Consider the following 17766-nt stretch of genomic DNA (forward strand, 5'->3'; position numbering starts at 1 on the left):
CAGGAGAGCACAGTAGCAGTATGAGGAGGGGAAGGCAGGAGAACACAATAGCTGTATGTGGACGGGAAGGCAGGAGACCACAGTAGCAGTATGAGGAAGGGAAGGCAGGAGAGCGCAGAAGCTGTATGTGGAGGGGAAGGCAGGAGAGCACAGTAGCAGTATGTGGAAGGGAAGGCAGGAGAGCGCAGTAGCTGTATGTGGAGGGGAAGGCAGGAGAGCACAGTAGCAGTATGTGGAAGGGAAGGCAGGAGAGCGCAGTAGCAGTATGAGGAAGGGAAGGCAGGAGAGCACAGTAGCAGTATGTGGAAGTGAAGCCAGGAGAGCACATTAGCAGTATGTGGAAGGGAAGGCAGGAGAGCACAGTAGCAGTATGTGGAAGGGAAGGCAGGAGAGAGCAGTAGCAGTATGTAGAAGGGAAGGGAGGAGAGCGCAGTAGCAGTATGTGGAAGGTAAGGCAGGAGAGCACAGTAGCAGTATGTGGAAGGGAAGCCAGGAGAGCGCAGTAGCTGTATGTGGAAGGGAAGGTAGGAGAGCGCAGTAGCAGTATGAGGAAGGGAAGGCAGGAGAGCACAGTAGCAGTATGAGGAGGGGAAGGCAGGAGAACACAATAGCTGTATGTGGAGGGGAAGGCAGGAGAGCACAGTAGCAGTATGAGGAAGGGAAGGCAGGAGAACACAGTAGCAGTATGAGGAAGGGAAGGCAGGAGAACACAGTAGCTGTATGTGGAGGGGAAGGCAGGAGAGCACAGTAGCAGTATGAGGAGGGGAAGGCAGGAGAAAACAGTAGCAGAATGAGGAAGGGAAGGCAGGAGAACACAGTAGCTGTATGTGGAGGGGAAGGCAGGAGAGCACAGTAGCAGTATGTGGAAGGGAAGGCAGGAGAGCGCAGTAGCAGTATGAGGAAGGGAAGGCAGGAGAACACAGTAGCAGTATGTGGAAGGGAAGCCAGGAGAGCGCAGTAGCTGTATGTGGAGGGGAAGGCAGGAGAGCGCAGTAGCAGTATGAGGAAGGGAAGGCAGGAGAGCACAGTAGCAGTATGAGGAAGGGAAGGCAGGAGAACACAGTAGCAGTATGAGGAAGGGAAGGCAGGAGAACACAGTAGCTGTATGTGGAGGGGAAGGCAGGAGAGCACAGTAGCAGTATGAGGAGGGGAAGGCAGGAGAAAACAGTAGCAGTATGAGGAAGGGAAGGCAGGAGAACACAGTAGCTGTATGTGGAGGGGAAGGCAGGAGAGCACAGTAGCAGTATGTGGAAGGGAAGGCAGGAGAGCGCAGTAGCAGTATGAGGAAGGGAAGGCAGGAGAACACAGTAGCAGTATGTGGAAGGGAAGCCAGGAGAGCGCAGTAGCTGTATGTGGAGGGGAAGGCAGGAGAGCGCAGTAGCAGTATGAGGAAGGGAAGGCAGGAGAGCACAGTAGCAGTATGAGGAGGGGAAGGCAGGAGAACACAATAGCTGTATGTGGAGGGGAAGGCAGGAGAGCACAGTAGCAGTATGAGGAAGGGAAGGCAGGAGAAAACAGTAGCAGTATGAGGAAGGGAAGGCAGGAGAACACAGTAGCTGTATGTGGAGGGGAAGGCAGGAGAGCACAGTAGCAGTATGAGAAGGGGAAGGCAGGAGAAAACAGTAGCAGTATGAGGAAGGGAAGGCAGGAGAACACAGTAGCTGTATGTGGAGGGGAAGGCAGGAGTGCACAGTAGCAATATGTGGAAGGGAAGGCAGGAGAGCGCAGTAGCAGTATGAGGAAGGGAAGGCAGGAGAGCACAGTAGCAGTATGAGGAAGGGAAGGCAGGAGAACACAGTAGCTGTATGTGGAGGGGAAGGCAGGAGAGCACAGTAGCAATATGTGGAAGGGAAGGCAGGAGAGCGCAGTAGCAGTATGAGGAAGGGAAGGCAGGAGAGCACAGTAGCAGTATGAGGAAGGGAAGGCAGGAGAACACAGTAGCTGTATGTGGAAGGGAAGGCAGGATAGAGCAGTAGCAGTATGAGGAAGGGAAGGCAGGAGGGCACAGAAGCAGTATGTGGAAGGGAATCTAGGAGAGCGCAGTAGCTGTATGTGGAGGGGAAGGCAGGAGAGCGCAGTAGCAGTATGTGGAAGGGAAGCCAGGAGAGCACAGTAGCAGTATGTGGAGGGGTAGGCAGGAGAGACCAGTAGCAGTATGTGGTAGGGAAGGCAGGAGAGCACAGTAGCAGTATGTGGAAGGGAAGCCAGGAGAGCACAGTAGCAGTATGTGGAAGGGAAGCCAGGAGAGCGCAGTAGCTGTATGTGGAGGGGAAGGCAGGAGAGCGCAGTAGCAGTATGTGGAAGGGAAGGCAGGAGAGAGCAGTAGCTGTATGTGGAAGGGAAGGCAGGAGAGCACAGTAGCAGTATGTGGAAGGGAAGGCAGGAGAGAGCAGTAGCAGTATGTGGAAGGGAAGGCAGGAGAGCACAGTAGCAGTATGTGGAAGGGAAGGCAGGAGAGAGCAGTAGCAGTATGTGGAAGGGAAGCCAGGAGAGCACAGTAGCAGTATGAGGAGGGGAAGGCAGGAGAACACAATAGCTGTATGTGGACGGGAAGGCAGGAGACCACAGTAGCAGTATGAGGAAGGGAAGGCAGGAGAGCGCAGTAGCTGTATGTGGAGGGGAAGGCATGAGAGCACAGTAGCAGTATGTGGAAGGGAAGGCAGGAGAGCGCAGTAGCTGTATGTGGAGGGGAAGGCAGGAGAGAACAGTAGCAGTATGTGGAGGGGAAGGCAGGAGAGCGCAGTAGCAGTATGAGGAAGGGAAGGCAGGAGAGCACAGTAGCAGTATGTGGAAGGGAAGCCAGGAGAGCACAGTAGCAGTATGTGGAAGGGAAGGCAGGAGAGCACAGTAGCAGTATGTGGAAGGGAAGGCAAGAGAGAGCAGTAGCAGTATGAGGAAGGGAAGGCAGGAGAGCACAGTAGCAGTATGAGGAGGGGAAGGCAGGAGAACACAATACCTGTATGTGGAGGGGAAGGCAGGAGAGCACAGTAGCAGTATGAGGAAGGGAAGGCAGGAGAACACAGTAGCAGTATGAGGAAGGGAAGGCAGGAGAACACAGTAGCTGTATGTGGAGGGGAAGGCAGGAGAGCACAGAAGCAGTATGAGGAGGGGAAGGCAGGAGAACACAGTAGCAGTATGAGGAAGGGAAGGCAGGAGAACACAGTAGCTGTATGTGGAGGGGAAGGCAGGAGAACACAGTAGCAGTATGTGGAAGGGAAGGTAGGAGAGAGCAGTAGCAGTATGTGGAAGGGAAGGCAGGAGAGCGCAGTAGCAGTATGAGGAAGGGAAGGCAGGAGAGCACAATAGCAGTATGTGGAAGGGAAGGTAGGAGAGAGCAGAAGCAGTATGTGGAAGGGAAGGCAGGAGAGAGCAGTAGCAGTATGTGGAAGGGAAGGCAGGAGAGAGCAGTAGCAGTATGTAGAAGGGAAGGCAGGAGAGAGCAGTAGCAGTATGAGGAAGGGAAGGCAGGAGAGCACAGTAGCAGTATGAGGAGGGGAAGGCAGAAGAACACAATGGCTGTATGTGGACGGGAAGGCAGGAGAGCACAGTAGCAGTATGAGGAAGGGAAGGCAGGAGAGCGCAGTAGCTGTATGTGGAGGGGAAGGCAGGAGAGCACAGTAGCAGTATGTGGAAGGGAAGGCAGGAGAGCGCAGTAGCTGTATGTGGAGGGGAAGGCAGGAGAGCACAGTAGCAGTATGTGGAAGGGAAGGCAGGAGAGCGCAGTAGCAGTATGAGGAAGGGAAGGCAGGAGAGCGCAGTAGCAGTATGTGGAAGTGAAGCCAGGAGAGCACAGTAGCAGTATGTGGAAGGGAAGGCAGGAGAGCACAGTAGCAGTATGTGGAATGGAAGGCAAGAGAGAGCAGTAGCAGTATGAGGAAGAGAAGGCAGGAGAGCACAGTAGCAGTATGAGGAGGGGAAGGCAGGAGAACACAATAGCTGTATGTGGAGGGGAAGGCAGGAGAGCACAGTAGCAGTATGAGGAAGGGAAGGCAGGAGAACACAGTAGCAGTATGAGGAAGGGAAGGCAGGAGAGCACAGTAGCTGTATGTGGAGGGGAAGGCAGGAGAGCACAGTAGCAGTATGAGGAGGGGAAGGCAGGAGAACACAGTAGCAGTATGAGGAAGGGAAGGCAGGAGAACACAGTAGCTGTATGTGGAGGGGAAGGCAGGAGAGCACAGTAGCAGTATGTGGAAGGGAAGGCAGGAGAGCGCAGTAGCAGTATGAGGAAGGGAAGGCAGGAGAGCACAGTAGCAGTATGTGGAAGGGAAGGTAGGAGAGAGCAGTAGCAGTATGTGGAAGGGAAGGTAGGAGAGAGCAGTAGCAGTATGTGGAAGGGAAGGCAGGAGAGAGCAGTAGCAGTATGTGGAAGGGAAGGCAGGAGAGAGCAGTAGCAGTATGTAGAAGGGAAGGCAGGAGAACACAGTAGCAGTATGAGGAAGGGAAGGCAGGAGAACACAGTAGCAGTATGAGGAAGGGAAGGCAGGAGAACACAGTAGCTGTATGTGGAGGGGAAGGCAGGAGAGCACAGTAGCAGTATGAGGAGGGGAAGGCAGGAGAAAACAGTAGCAGTATGAGGAAGGGAAGGCAGGAGAACACAGTAGCTGTATGTGGAGGGGAAGGCAGGAGAGCACAGTAGCAGTATGTGGAAGGGAAGGCAGGAGAGCGCAGTAGCAGTATGAGGAAGGGAAGGCAGGAGAACACAGTAGCAGTATGTGGAAGGGAAGCCAGGAGAGCGCAGTAGCTGTATGTGGAGGGGAAGGCAGGAGAGCGCAGTAGCAGTATGAGGAAGGGAAGGCAGGAGAGCACAGTAGCAGTATGAGGAGGGGAAGGCAGGAGAACACAATAGCTGTATGTGGAGGGGAAGGCAGGAGAGCACAGTAGCAGTATGAGGAAGGGAAGGCAGGAGAAAACAGTAGCAGTATGAGGAAGGGAAGGCAGGAGAACACAGTAGCTGTATGTGGAGGGGAAGGCAGGAGAGCACAGTAGCAGTATGAGGAGGGGAAGGCAGGAGAAAACAGTAGCAGTATGAGGATGGGAAGGAAGGAGAACACAGTAGCTGTATGTGGAGGGGAAGGCAGGAGAGCACAGTAGCAATATGTGGAAGGGAAGGCAGGAGAGCGCAGTAGCAGTATGAGGAAGGGAAGGCAGGAGAGCACAGTAGCAGTATGAGGAAGGGAAGGCAGGAGAACACAGTAGCAGTATGTGGAAGGGAAGGCAGGAGAGCACAGTAGCTGTATGTGGAAGGGAAGGCAGGAGAGAGCAGTAGCAGTATGTGGAAGGGAAGGCAGGAGAGCACAGAAGCAGTATGTGGAAGGGAAGCTAGGAGAGCGCAGTAGCTGTATGTGGAGGGGAAGGCAGGAGAGCGCAGTAGCAGTATGTGGAAGGGAAGCCAGGAGAGCACAGTAGCAGTATGTGGAGGGGTAGGCAGGAGAGACCAGTAGCAGTATGTGGTAGGGAAGGCAGGAGAGCACAGTAGCAGTATGTGGAAGGGAAGCCAGGAGAGCACAGTAGCAGTATGTGGAAGGGAAGCCAGGAGAGCGCAGTAGCTGTATGTGGAAGGGAAGGCAGGAGAGAGCAGTAACAGTATGTGGAAGGGAAGGCAGGAGAGAGCAGTAGCAGTATGTGGAAGGGAAGGCAGGAGAGCGCAGTAGCAGTATGTGGAAGGGAAGGCAGGAGAGCACAGTAGCAGTATGTGGAAGGGAAGCCAGGAGAGTGCAGTAGCTGTATGTGGAGGGGAAGGCAGGAGAGCGCAGTAGCAGTATGTGGAAGGGAAGGCAGGAGAGAGCAGTAGCTGTATGTGGAAGGGAAGGCAGGAGAGCACAGTAGCAGTATGTGGAAGGGAAGGCAGGAGAGCGCAGTAGCTGTATGTGGAGGGGAAGGCAGGAGAGCACAGTAGCAGTATGTGGAAGGGAAGGCAGGAGAGCGCAGTAGCAGTATGAGGAAGGGAAGGCAGGAGAGCACAGTAGCAGTATGAGGAGGGGAAGGCAGGAGAACACAATAGCTGTATGTGGAGGGGAAGGCAGGAGAGCACAGTAGCAGTATGAGGAAGGGAAGGCAGGAGAACACAGTAGCAGTATGAGGAAGGGAAGGCAGGAGAACACAGAAGCTGTATGTGGAGGGGAAGGCAGGAGAGCACAGTAGCAGTATGAGGAAGGGAAGGCAGGAGAGCACAGTAGCAGTATGTGGAAGGGAAGACAGGAGAGCACAGTAGCTGTATGTGGAAGGGAAGGCAGGAGAACACAGTAGCAGTATGAGGAAGGGAAGGCAGGAGAACACAGAAGCTGTATGTGGAGGGGAAGGCAGGTGAGCACAGTAGCAGTATGAGGAAGGGAAGGCAGGAGAGCACAGTAGCAGTATGTGGAAGGGAAGGCAGGAGAGCACAGTAGCAGTATGTGGAAGGGAAGGCAGGAGAGCACAGTAGCAGTATGTGGAAGGGAAGGCAGGAGAGCACAGTAGCTGTATGTGGAGGGGAAGGCAGGAGAGCGCAGTAGCAGTATGTGGAGGGGAAGGCAGGAGAGAGCAGTAGCAGTATGTGGAAGGGAAGGCAGGAGAGCGCAGTAGCAGAATGTGGTAGGGAAGGCAGGAGAGCGCAGTAGCAGTATGTGGAAGGGAAGGCAGGAGAGCGTAGTAGCAGTATGGGGAAGGGAAGGCAGGAGAGCGCAGTAGCTGTATGTGGAAGGGAAGGCAGGAGAGCACAGTAGCAGTATGTGGAAGGGAAGGCAGGAGAGCGCAGTAGCAGTATGTGGAAGGGAAGGCAGGAGAGCACAGTAGCAGTATGTGGAAGGGAAGGCAGGAGAGCGCAGTAGCAGTATGTGGAAGGGAAGCCAGGAGAGCACAGTAGCAGTATGAGGAAGGGAAGGCAGGAGAACACAGTAGCAGTATGAGGAAGGGAAGGCAGGAGAACACAGTAGCTGTATGTGGAGGGGATGGCAGGAGAGCACAGTAGCAGTATGTGGAAGGGAAGGCAGGAGAGCACAGTAGCAGTATGTGAAAGGGAAGCCAGGAGAGCACAGTAGCAGTATGTGGAAGGGAAGGCGGAGAGCGCAGTAGCAGTATGTGGAAGGGAAGCCAGGAGAGCGCAGTAGCAGTATGTTGAAGGGAAGGCGGAGAGCGCAGTAGCTGTATGTGGAGGGGATGGCAGGAGAGCACAGTAGCAGTATGTGGAAGGGAAGGCAGGAGAGCACAGTAGCAGTATGTGGAAGGGAAGGCAGGAGAGCACAGTAGCAGCATGTGGAAGGGAAGGCAGGAGAGCACAGTAACAGTAAGTGGAAGGGAATGAAAGAGAGAGCGCAGCAGCAGTATGTGGAAGGGAAGGCAGGAAAGAGCAGTAGCAGTATGAGGAAGGGAAGGCAGGAGAGCACAGTAGCAGTATGTGGAAGGGAAGGCAGGAGAGCACAGTAGCAGCATGTGGAAGGGAAGGCAGGAGAGCACAGTAACAGTAAGTGGAAGGGAATGAAAGAGAGAGCGCAGTAGTAGTATATGGAAGGGAAGGCAGGAGAGAGCAGTAGCAGTATGTGGAAGGGAAGGCAGGAGAGCACAGTAGCAGTATGTGGAAGGGAAGGCGGAGAACACAGTAGCAGTATGTAGAAAGGAAGGCGGAGAGCGCAGAAGCTGTATGTGGAAGGGAAGCCAGGAGAGCGCTATAGCAGTATTTGGAAGGGAAGGAAAGAGAGAGCTTGTGGAAGGGAAGCCAGGAGAGCACAGTAGCAGTATGTGGAAGGGATGGCAGGAGAACACAGTAGCAGTATGTGGAAGGGAAGGCAGGAGAGCGCAGTAGCAGTATGTGGAAGGGAATGCGGAGAGCGCAATAGCTGTATGTGGAAAGGAAGCCAGGAGAGCGCTATAGCAGTATGTGGAAGGGACGGCAGGAGTACACAGTACCAGTATGTGGAAGGGTACGAAAGAGAGAGCATGTGGAAGGGACGGCAGGAGAGCACAGTAGCGGCATGTGGAAGGGAAGGCAGGAGAGCACAGTAACAGTAAGTGGAAGGGAATGAAAGAGAGAGCGCAGCAGCAGTATGTGGAAGGGAAGGCAGGAAAGAGCAGTAGCAGTATGAGGAAGGGAAGGCAGGAGAGCACAGTAGCAGTATGTGGAAGGGAAGGCAGGAGAGCACAGTAGCAGCATGTGGAAGGGAAGGCAGGAGAGCACAGTAACAGTAAGTGGAAGGAAATGAAAGAGAGAGCGCAGTAGTAGTATATGGAAGGGAAGGCAGGAGAGCACAGTAACAGTAAGTGGAAGGGAATGAAAGAGAGAGCGCAGTAGTAGTATATGGAAGGGAAGGCAGGAGAGAGCAGTAGCAGTATGTGGAAGGGAAGGCAGGAGAGCGCAGTAGCAGCATGTGGAAGGGAAGGCAGGACAGCACAGTAGCTGTATGTGGAAGGGAAGGCAGAAGAGCACAGTAACAGTACGTGGAAGGCAAGGAAAGAGAGAGCATGTGGAAGGGACGGCAGGAGAGCGCGGTAGCAGTATGTGGAAGGGAAGGCAGGAGAGCACAGTAGCAGTATGTGGAAGGGAAGGCAGGAGAGCGCAGTAGCAGTATGTGGAAGGTAAGGCAGGAGAGCGCTGTAGCAGTATGTGGAAGGGAAGGCAGGAGAGCGCAGTAGCAGTATGTGGAGGGGAAGGCAGGAGAGCGCAGTAGCAGTATGTGGAGGGGAAGGCAGGAGAGCGCAGTAGCAGTATGTGGAAGGGAAGGCAGGAGAGCACAGTAGCAGTATGTGGAAGGGAAGGCAGGAGAGCGCAGTAGCTGTATGTGGAAGGGAAGGCAGGAGAGCGCAGTAGCTGTATGTGGAGGGGAAGGCAGGAGAGCGCAGTTGCAGTATGTGGAAGGGAAGGCAGGAGAGCGCAGTTGCAGTATGTGGAAGGGAAGGCAGGAGAGAGCAGTAGCAGTATGTGGAAGGGAAGGCAGGAGAGCGCAGTAGCAGTATGTGGAAGGGAAGGCAGGAGAGCCCAGTAGTAGTATGTGGAAGGGAAGGCAGGAGAGCGCAGTAGCAGTATGTGGAAGGGAAGGCAGGAGAGCGCAGTAGCAGTATGTGGAAGGGAAGGCAGGAGAGCACAGTAGCAGTATGAGGAAGGGAAGGCAGGAGAGCACAGTAGCAGTATGAGGAGGGGAAGGCAGGAGAACACAATAGCAGGATGTGGAAGGGAAGGCAGGAGAGCACAGTAGCAGTATGTGGAAGGGAAGGCAGGAGAGAGCAGTAGCAGTATGTGGAAGGGAAGGCAGGAGAGCACAGTAGCAGTATGTGGAAGGGAAGGCGGAGAACACAGTAGCAGTATGTAGAAAGGAAGGCGGAGAGCGCAGAAGCTGTATGTGGAAGGGAAGCCAGGAGAGCGCTATAGCAGTATTTGGAAGGGAAGGAAAGAGAGAGCTTGTGGAAGGGAAGCCAGGAGAGCACAGTAGCAGTATGTGGAAGGGATGGCAGGAGAACACAGTAGCAGTATGTGGAAGGGAAGGCAGGAGAGCGCAGTAGCAGTATGTGGAAGGGAATGCGGAGAGCGCAATAGCTGTATGTGGAAAGGAAGCCAGGAGAGCGCTATAGCAGTATGTGGAAGGGACGGCAGGAGTACACAGTACCAGTATGTGGAAGGGTACGAAAGAGAGAGCATGTGGAAGGGACGGCAGGAGAGCACAGTAGCGGCATGTGGAAGGGAAGGCAGGAGAGCACAGTAACAGTAAGTGGAAGGGAAGGCAGGAGAGCACAGTAACAGTAAGTGGAAGGGAATGAAAGAGAGAGCGCAGTAGTAGTATATGGAAGGGAAGGCAGGAGAGCACAGTAACAGTAAGTGGAAGGGAATGAAAGAGAGAGCGCAGTAGTAGTATATGGAAGGGAAGGCAGGAGAGAGCAGTAGCAGTATGTGGAAGGGAAGGCAGGAGAGCGCAGTAGCAGCATGTGGAAGGGAAGGCAGGACAGCACAGTAGCTGTATGTGGAAGGGAAGGCAGAAGAGCACAGTAACAGTACGTGGAAGGCAAGGAAAGAGAGAGCATGTGGAAGGGACGGCAGGAGAGCGCGGTAGCAGTATGTGGAAGGGAAGGCAGGAGAGCACAGTAGCAGTATGTGGAAGGGAAGGCAGGAGAGCGCAGTAGCAGTATGTGGAAGGTAAGGCAGGAGAGCGCTGTAGCAGTATGTGGAAGGGAAGGCAGGAGAGCGCAGTAGCAGTATGTGGAGGGGAAGGCAGGAGAGCGCAGTAGCAGTATGTGGAGGGGAAGGCAGGAGAGCGCAGTAGCAGTATGTGGAAGGGAAGGCAGGAGAGCACAGTAGCAGTATGTGGAAGGGAAGGCAGGAGAGCGCAGTAGCTGTATGTGGAAGGGAAGGCAGGAGAGCGCAGTAGCTGTATGTGGAGGGGAAGGCAGGAGAGCGCAGTTGCAGTATGTGGAAGGGAAGGCAGGAGAGCGCAGTTGCAGTATGTGGAAGGGAAGGCAGGAGAGAGCAGTAGCAGTATGTGGAAGGGAAGGCAGGAGAGCGCAGTAGCAGTATGTGGAAGGGAAGGCAGGAGAGCCCAGTAGCAGTATGTGGAAGGGAAGGCAGGAGAGCGCAGTAGCAGTATGTGGAAGGGAAGGCAGGAGAGCGCAGTAGCAGTATGTGGAAGGGAAGGCAGGAGAGCACAGTAGCAGTATGAGGAAGGGAAGGCAGGAGAGCACAGTAGCAGTATGAGGAGGGGAAGGCAGGAGAACACAATAGCAGGATGTGGAAGGGAAGGCAGGAGAGCACAGTAGCAGTATGTGGAAGGGAAGGCAGGAGAGCACAGTAGCAGTATGTGGAAGGGAAGGCTGGAGAGCACAGTAGCTGTATGTGGAGGGGAAGGCAGGAGAGCACAGTAGCAGTATGAGGAGGGGAAGGCAGGAGAACACAGTAGCAGTATGAGGAAGGGAAGGCAGGAGAACACAGTAGCTGTATGTGGAGGGGAAGGCAGGAGAGCACAGTAGCAGTATGTGGAAGGGAAGGTAGGAGAGAGCAGTAGCAGTATGTGGAAGGGAAGGCAGGAGAGCACAGTAGCAGTATGAGGAAGGGAAGGCAGGAGAGCACAGTAGCAGTATGTGGAAGGGAAGGTAGGAGAGAGCAGTAGCAGTATGTGGAAGGGAAGGCAGGAGAGAGCAGTAGCAGTATGTGGAAGGGAAGGCAGGAGAGAGCAGTAGCAGTATGTAGAAGGGAAGGCAGGAGAGAGCAGTAGCAGTATGTGGAAGGGAAGGCAGGAGAGCGCAGTAGCAGTATGTGGAAGGGAAGGCAGGAGAGCGCAGTAGCAGTATGTGGAAGGGAAGGCAGGAGAGCGCAGTAGCAGTATGTGGAAGGGAAGGCAGGAGAGCGCAGTAGCAGTATGTGGAAGGGAAGGCAGGAGAGCGCAGTAGCAGTATGTGGAAGGGAAGGCAGGAGAGCGCAGTAGCAGTATGTGGAAGGGAAGGCAGTAGAGCACAGTAGCAGTATGTGGAAGGGAAGGCGGAGAGCGCAGTAGCAGTATGTGGAAGGGAAGGCAGGAGAGAGCAGTAGCAGTATGTGGAAGGGAAGGCAGGAGAGTGCAGTAGCAGTATGTGGAAGGGAAGGCAGGAAAGAGCAGTAGCAATATGTGGAAGGGAAGGCAGGAGAACACAGTAACAGTATGTGGAGGGAAAGGAAGGAGAGTGGAGTAACATCACGTGGAAGGGAAGGAATGAGAGTGCAATAGCAGCATGTGGAGGGGCAAGGAGGGAATATATATATAGTATGTAATTGGCCAATGAGATAAAACCTGGCCATTTGGCATTCAGACCGAAAGTCAAGATCATTTAAGGAAAAGATGATGGTCCTCCCAGGATGGTCAGAAGAGGACTCTTGGCCATGGCTATTAGCATAAATAAAAACAATTAAGTTTTGGGCCATCCAGTATAAATATGAATTATCCTCTATGTAATGTTTACATTTAATGGAAGATAGTATATACCTACACATTCTAAATAGGACTAAGGGGCCCATTTATCAATGATAACATACTGCAATGCCATCTGGAATAATACTGCACACATGTATGAAATAGCACACGCAAGGAAAACCGTCCGTGTGATGTGCTCTCCTGTGCCAGGACTGCTGCGCATGCGTATTCTACTGAGCACGGCCATCTCCCGGTATATTTTACAAAGCGTAGCCCGTAGGTGACAGCAGCACAACGCCAAACTTCGCCAGGTAAATCCGACAGCATCACATCCCCGTAGAAACCTATGGTAGGAGCGGCTGGTGTCGGAAACATAGGGACTGCAGAAGATATCTCTAATCCCTTCATAGTACATCTGGGGAATAACTAGTATGGGTGGGTGTATTCGGGGAATATGATAGACAGGCCCCTAAAAGCGCAGGAGGAGGACAGTGCTGGGGGACAAGTGGAGAGAGCACAGAGGGAAGGAGGAGGACAGTGCTGGGGGACAAGTGGAGAGAGCACAGAGGGAAGGAGGAGGACAGTGCTGGGGGACAAGTGGAGAGAGCACAGAGGGAAGGAGGAGGTGGTGCAGGATGGGACCGGACACTGGAATAACGTCCTCTCACCTGGGTGGGGCAGCAACCTGTAATGCTAAGTCTTCCTCCTGCACATCCTCCAGGTCTGGAATCACTGGGATATCTAGAGAGAACAAGCTTAAACATCAGCATACAGTACTAGGTACACGGACAGATTCCATCTCAGCCATAAGATATATCAGGTATGTTATATACCTCATAGCTATGCACCCCAAACCCCTCACTTTATCTGGTGTTTCACATCTATACGTCACCATGTACCTGCATGCTATTCCAAAGCAATGAGCTCACATAAAGATATGTACCATACAATGTAACGGACCCTTGTCTATAGCACGTGCTGTGATCAGTGCCAGCTCCCCCCTCGTCAACGTCTGCCAGGCTCAGCAGGAGCCAGTTTAATTAGCTGTCCAAACCAGTGTCCCGAGCCAAAGGCACAAACATGGCAGGCGCAGGGGTCAGAGTCAACAATCTGTCTTACCAATACATAATTCTCAGACACAGACATACATGTCCTCACATCTACATCCTCATTGCTGCTATTCCTATACTCTCCTCGCATCTACATCCTCTCTGCTATTCCTGTACTGTCCTCACATCTCCTCCTCTCTGCTATTCCTGTACTGTCCTCACATCTTCATTCTCTCGGCTATTCCTGTACTGTCCTCACATCTACATCCTCATTGCTGCTATTCCTATACTCTCCTCGCATCTACATCCTCTCTGCTATTCCTGTACTGTCCTCACATCTCCTCCTCTCTGCTATTCCTGTACTGTACTCACATCTTCATCCTCTCTGCTATTCCTGTACTGTCCTCACATCTTCATTCTCTCGGCTATTCCTGTACTGTCCTCACATCTCCATTCTCTCGGCTATTCCTGTACTGTCCTCACATCTCCATCCTCTCTGCTATTCCTGTACTGTCCTCACATCTCCATCCTCTCTGCTATTCCTGTACTGTCCTCACATCTTCATTCTCTCGGCTATTCCTGTACTGTCCTCACATCTCCATTCTCTCGGCTATTCCTGTACTGTCCTCACATCTCCATCCTCTCTGCTATTCCTGTACTGTCCTCACATCTTCATTCTCTCGGCTATTCCTGTACTGTCCTCACATCTTCATTCTCTCGGCTATTCCTGTACTGTCCTCACATCTCCATTCTCTCTGCTATTCCTGTACTGTCGTCACATCTCCATCCTCTCTGCTATTCCTGTACTGTCCTCACATCTCCATCCTCTCTGCTATTCCTGTACTTTCCTCACATCTCAATCCTCAATGCTAATCCTGTACTCACATCTCCAACCTCTCGGCTATTTCTATCCTCACATCTCCATCCTCTTTGCTATTCCTGTACTGTCTTCACATCTCAATCCTCTCTGCTATTACTGTACTGTCCTCACATCTCAATCCTCTCTGCTATTCCTGTGCTCACATCTACAACCTCTCGGCTATTTCTATCCTCACATCTCCATCCTCTTTGCTATTCCTGTGCTGTCTTCACATCTCAATCCTCTCTGCTATTACTGTACTGTCCTCACATCTCAATCCTCTCTGCTATTCCTGTGCTCACATCTACAACCTCTTGGCTATTTCTATCCTCACATCTCCATCCTCTCTGCTATTCCTGTACTGTCCTCACAGCTCAATCCTCTCGGCTATTTCTATCCTCACATCTCCATCCTCAAGTCTATTCCAGTTCTATCTGCACATCTATCCTCCCTAGTTGTACTGTCCCAACTGACACTACACCATTTAGTGTCCTTGGGGTGGGTACTCACCTCCACCCTCATCTGACTCCTCCAGACTCTGCTGTCTCAAACGGCTGCTGCAGACACAGCGAGAGGAAGAGTAAATACAGATCACAAAGGGTAATTTGTGTATGCTGTCTAAATGCACGTGCGGGTCTCTGCGGTCTAGCATGCACGTGCGGGTCTCTGCGGTCTAGCATGCACGTGCGGGTCTCTGCGGTCTAGCATGCACGTGCGGGTCTCTGCGGTCTAGCATGCACGTGCGGGTCTCTGCGGTCTAGCATGCACGTGCGGGTCTCTGCGGTCTAGCATGCACGTGCGGGTCTCTGCGGTCTAGCATGCACGTGCGGGTCTCTGCGGTCTAGCATGCACGTGCGGGTCTCTGCGGTCTAGCATGCACGTGCGGGTCTCTGCGGTCTAGCATGCACGTGCGGGTCTCTGCGGTCTAGCATGCACGTGCGGGTCTCTGCGGTCTAGCATGCACGTGCGGGTCTCTGCGGTCTAGCATGCACGTGCGGGTCTCTGCGGTCTAGCATGCACGTGCGGGTCTCTGCGGTCTAGCATGCACGTGCGGGTCTCTGCGGTCTAGCATGCACGTGCGGGTCTCTGTACTTAAGAAGCATGTTTGTGAATATATGTGATCTAACCTGGGTGTGGGGAGTGCTGTACATAATCTAACAAGCACGTGCGGGTGGGTGCATGTTGTTAACATGTGTGTGCATGTGGTCTAACGTGTGTGTGTAGGTGCATGTGGCCTAATATGTGTGTTCAGGTGGGTACATGTGGTCTAACATGTGTGCGTGTGGGCGATGTGGCCGAACGTGTATGGGTGGGTGCATGTGGCCTAACGTGTGTGAGAGTGGGTTTATGTGGTCTAATATGTGTACATGGGTGGTTGCATGTGATCTAACACGCGTGAGTGAGTGAGTGCATGTGGACCAATATGTGTGTGCGGGTCAGTGCATGTGGTCTAATGTGTGTCTAGGTATATGCATGTGGTTGAAACGTGTGCGCGAGTGGGTGCTTGCGGTCTAACGTGTGCACTGAGAATGATGTGGTCCAACAATGCGTGCAGCATAGTATATGTTTTCTAATGTGTGTGCAGGGGGATGTATGTGCTGTAATATATGTGTGTATGTGGTGTAATATATGTGTCTAGGTATATGTGGTCTAATATATGTATATTGTATATGTGGTCCAACATGCATGTGTAGATGTATGAAGTCCAATATGCTTGCAAGTATATTACCCCACGCTACATACCATTACTAAGCGATTACTTTTAGTAGCCAACTTACTCTTCCATGTCCTGACTGCCACGTTTTCCAGATCTGTAAGAAATAAACACACACACACACATATATATACAGTATATATGACTGTAATAGTTATGTGTGTAACATGTAGCAAATATTGTGCCCGATTCATTACAGATCGCTACTGTGATCACAGCTGCAAAATATGCTAATGATTGCAATCCCAAAGCCAGCCTAGAGAGGCCCAAAGCCAGCCTAGAGACACCCAACGCCAGCCTAGAGACACCCAACGCCAGGTAAGAGAGGCCCAAAGCCAGCCTAGAGACACCCAAAGCCAGGTAAGAGAGGCCCAAAGCCAGCCTAGAGACGCCCAACGCCAGCCTAGAGACACCCAAAGCCAGCCTAGAGACACCCAAAGCCAGGTAAGAGAGGCCCAAAGCCAGCCTAGAGACGCCCAACGCCAGCCTAGAGACACCCAAAGCCAGGTAAGAGAGGCCCAAAGCCAGCCTAGAGAGGCCCAAAGCCAGCCTAGAGACACCCAAAGCCAGGTAAGAGAGGCCCAAAGCCAGCCTAGAGAGGCCCAAAGCCAGCCTAGAGACACCCAAAGCCAGGTAAGAGAGGCCCAAAGCCAGCCTAGAGACGCCCAACGCCAGCCTAGAGAGGCCCAAAGCCAGCCTAGAGACGCCCAACGCCAGCCTAGAGACGCCCAAAGCCAGCCTAGAGACACCCAAAGCCAGGTAAGAGAGGCCCAAAGCCAGCCTAGAGACGCCCAACGCCAGCCTGGAGAGGCCCAACGCCAGCCTGGAGAGGCCCAACGCCAGCCTGGAGAGGCCCAACGCCAGCCTGGAGAGGCCCAACGCCAGCCTGGAGAGGCCCAACGCCAGCCTGGAGACGCCCAAAGCCAGCCTGGAGACGCCCAACCCCAGCGTAGAGATTACCAACGCCAGCCTAGAGAGGCCCAAAGCCAGCCTAGAGAGGCCCAACGCCAGCCTAGAGAGGCCCAACGCCAGCCTAGTGACTCCCAACGCCAGCCTAGAGACGCCCAACGCCAGCCTAGAGACGCCCAACGCCAGCCTAGAGACGCCCAAAGCCAGCCTAGAGACGCCCAAAGCCAGCCTAGAGACGCCCAAAGCCAGCCTAGAGACGCCCAACGCCAGCCTAGAGACGCCCAAAGCCAGCCTTGAGAGGCCCAAAGCCAGCCTAGAGAGGCCCAAAGCCAGCCTAGAGATAGTGCAGGCGTATTATACATTTATAACAGTGGTGTCGTCCTTGGACCCTGAGGTAAAGTTCCTAGAGGTATGTGCCCTTGTCTCTCAGTTCCAGTCACATGACAGTGGTATATCAGCCAAGTTATAAGGTTCTACTCCAGTAGTAACTGAGCTCCATCATCAGACAATGGGCCTGATTCAGACCCACTCGCAAGCGGCTGTCCGCTCGCAAGTGGGTCGATGGTGTGCACTGCGCATGCGCACGACGGAGGGAGCTCCGTCGTGTGCATGCGCCAGACGCGACGAGCGAAGGATTTTCCTTCGCTCGTTGTGTCTCATCAAAGGGGGCGTGCTGTCGATGTTTATTGACAGCACGCCCCCTTTGGTGGGCGTGCCGGGGGCGTGCCTCCCAGACGGGGGCGTTCCAAAGGGAACGCCTACCGTCAGAAGCCGGCCCACTGACATCACTAGTGATGTCAGTGGGAGTGATTTTGGCTCCGATAGAGCCAAAATCACTCCGGGCCTTGCGGTTGAGAAACTCAACCGCAGGCTCCGGCTCGCAGTGGCGATGGTCGCGATGGTCAAGACCATCAAGGCCATCAACCTGCACGCTCGTATAGGCTGTGGGTGGTGACCCACAGCTATACGAGTGTCCAGGAGGAGCGTGCGCTCTGCTCAGAGCGTCCGGCTCTGAATGAGGCCAATGTCCCTTATATTGCCCAGTAAAATAAAACCAGTGATGTTCTCTCACCTTGAGGTTCCCGACGAGTCATCAGCCCATCCACCTTGTCGCAGAGGTTTGGGTGGACTCTAAAAGGTAGTATGACAGCATGAGATTCCAGGACTCCATGACCTCACTCATTCCTATAAATACACTGTGCTGCCCCCCTGACCGTTACTATTACCAGCAGTGTGACAGTGTAGCAAGTGCTGCTATTTTAAGAGTTCTCAAGTCCCCATGGGAAATTACCACACCCTGGAGGCCCTCTGAGACCCCCCCCAATGTAACCCCTTGACCCCCATGATAGCGGCTATAGGACAACACTGAAAGTGTAACCTGGGTGGGAGGGCCGA

At 53.4% G+C, this 17766-nt stretch overlaps 1 protein-coding gene across 2 annotated transcripts in view; it reads right to left on the minus strand.

Annotated features, from left to right (window-relative positions):
- IFT43 (intraflagellar transport 43) overlaps positions 1–17766 on the minus strand; it is a 72680-nt gene that overhangs the window by 39283 nt on the left and 15631 nt on the right. Inside the window, exons 3-6 of one of the 2 annotated variants that reach the window (XM_088447447.1) lie at positions 17444–17502; positions 15527–15559; positions 14259–14302; positions 12509–12581 (exon numbers count right to left, since the gene is read on the minus strand). In XM_088447447.1, coding sequence (XP_088303573.1) covers positions 12509–12581; positions 14259–14302; positions 15527–15559; positions 17444–17502 — 209 coding nt within the window. Of the gene's footprint in view, positions 1–12508; positions 12582–14258; positions 14306–15526; positions 15560–17443; positions 17503–17766 lie in introns of both variants that reach the window. The other variant, XM_088447446.1, reaches the window with a different exon arrangement.

The sequence above is a fragment of the Taudactylus pleione genome, unplaced genomic scaffold (genome assembly GCF_031769625.1).
Source record: "Taudactylus pleione unplaced genomic scaffold, aTauple2 ptg000433l, whole genome shotgun sequence".
Lineage (NCBI taxonomy): Eukaryota > Metazoa > Chordata > Amphibia > Anura > Myobatrachidae > Taudactylus > Taudactylus pleione.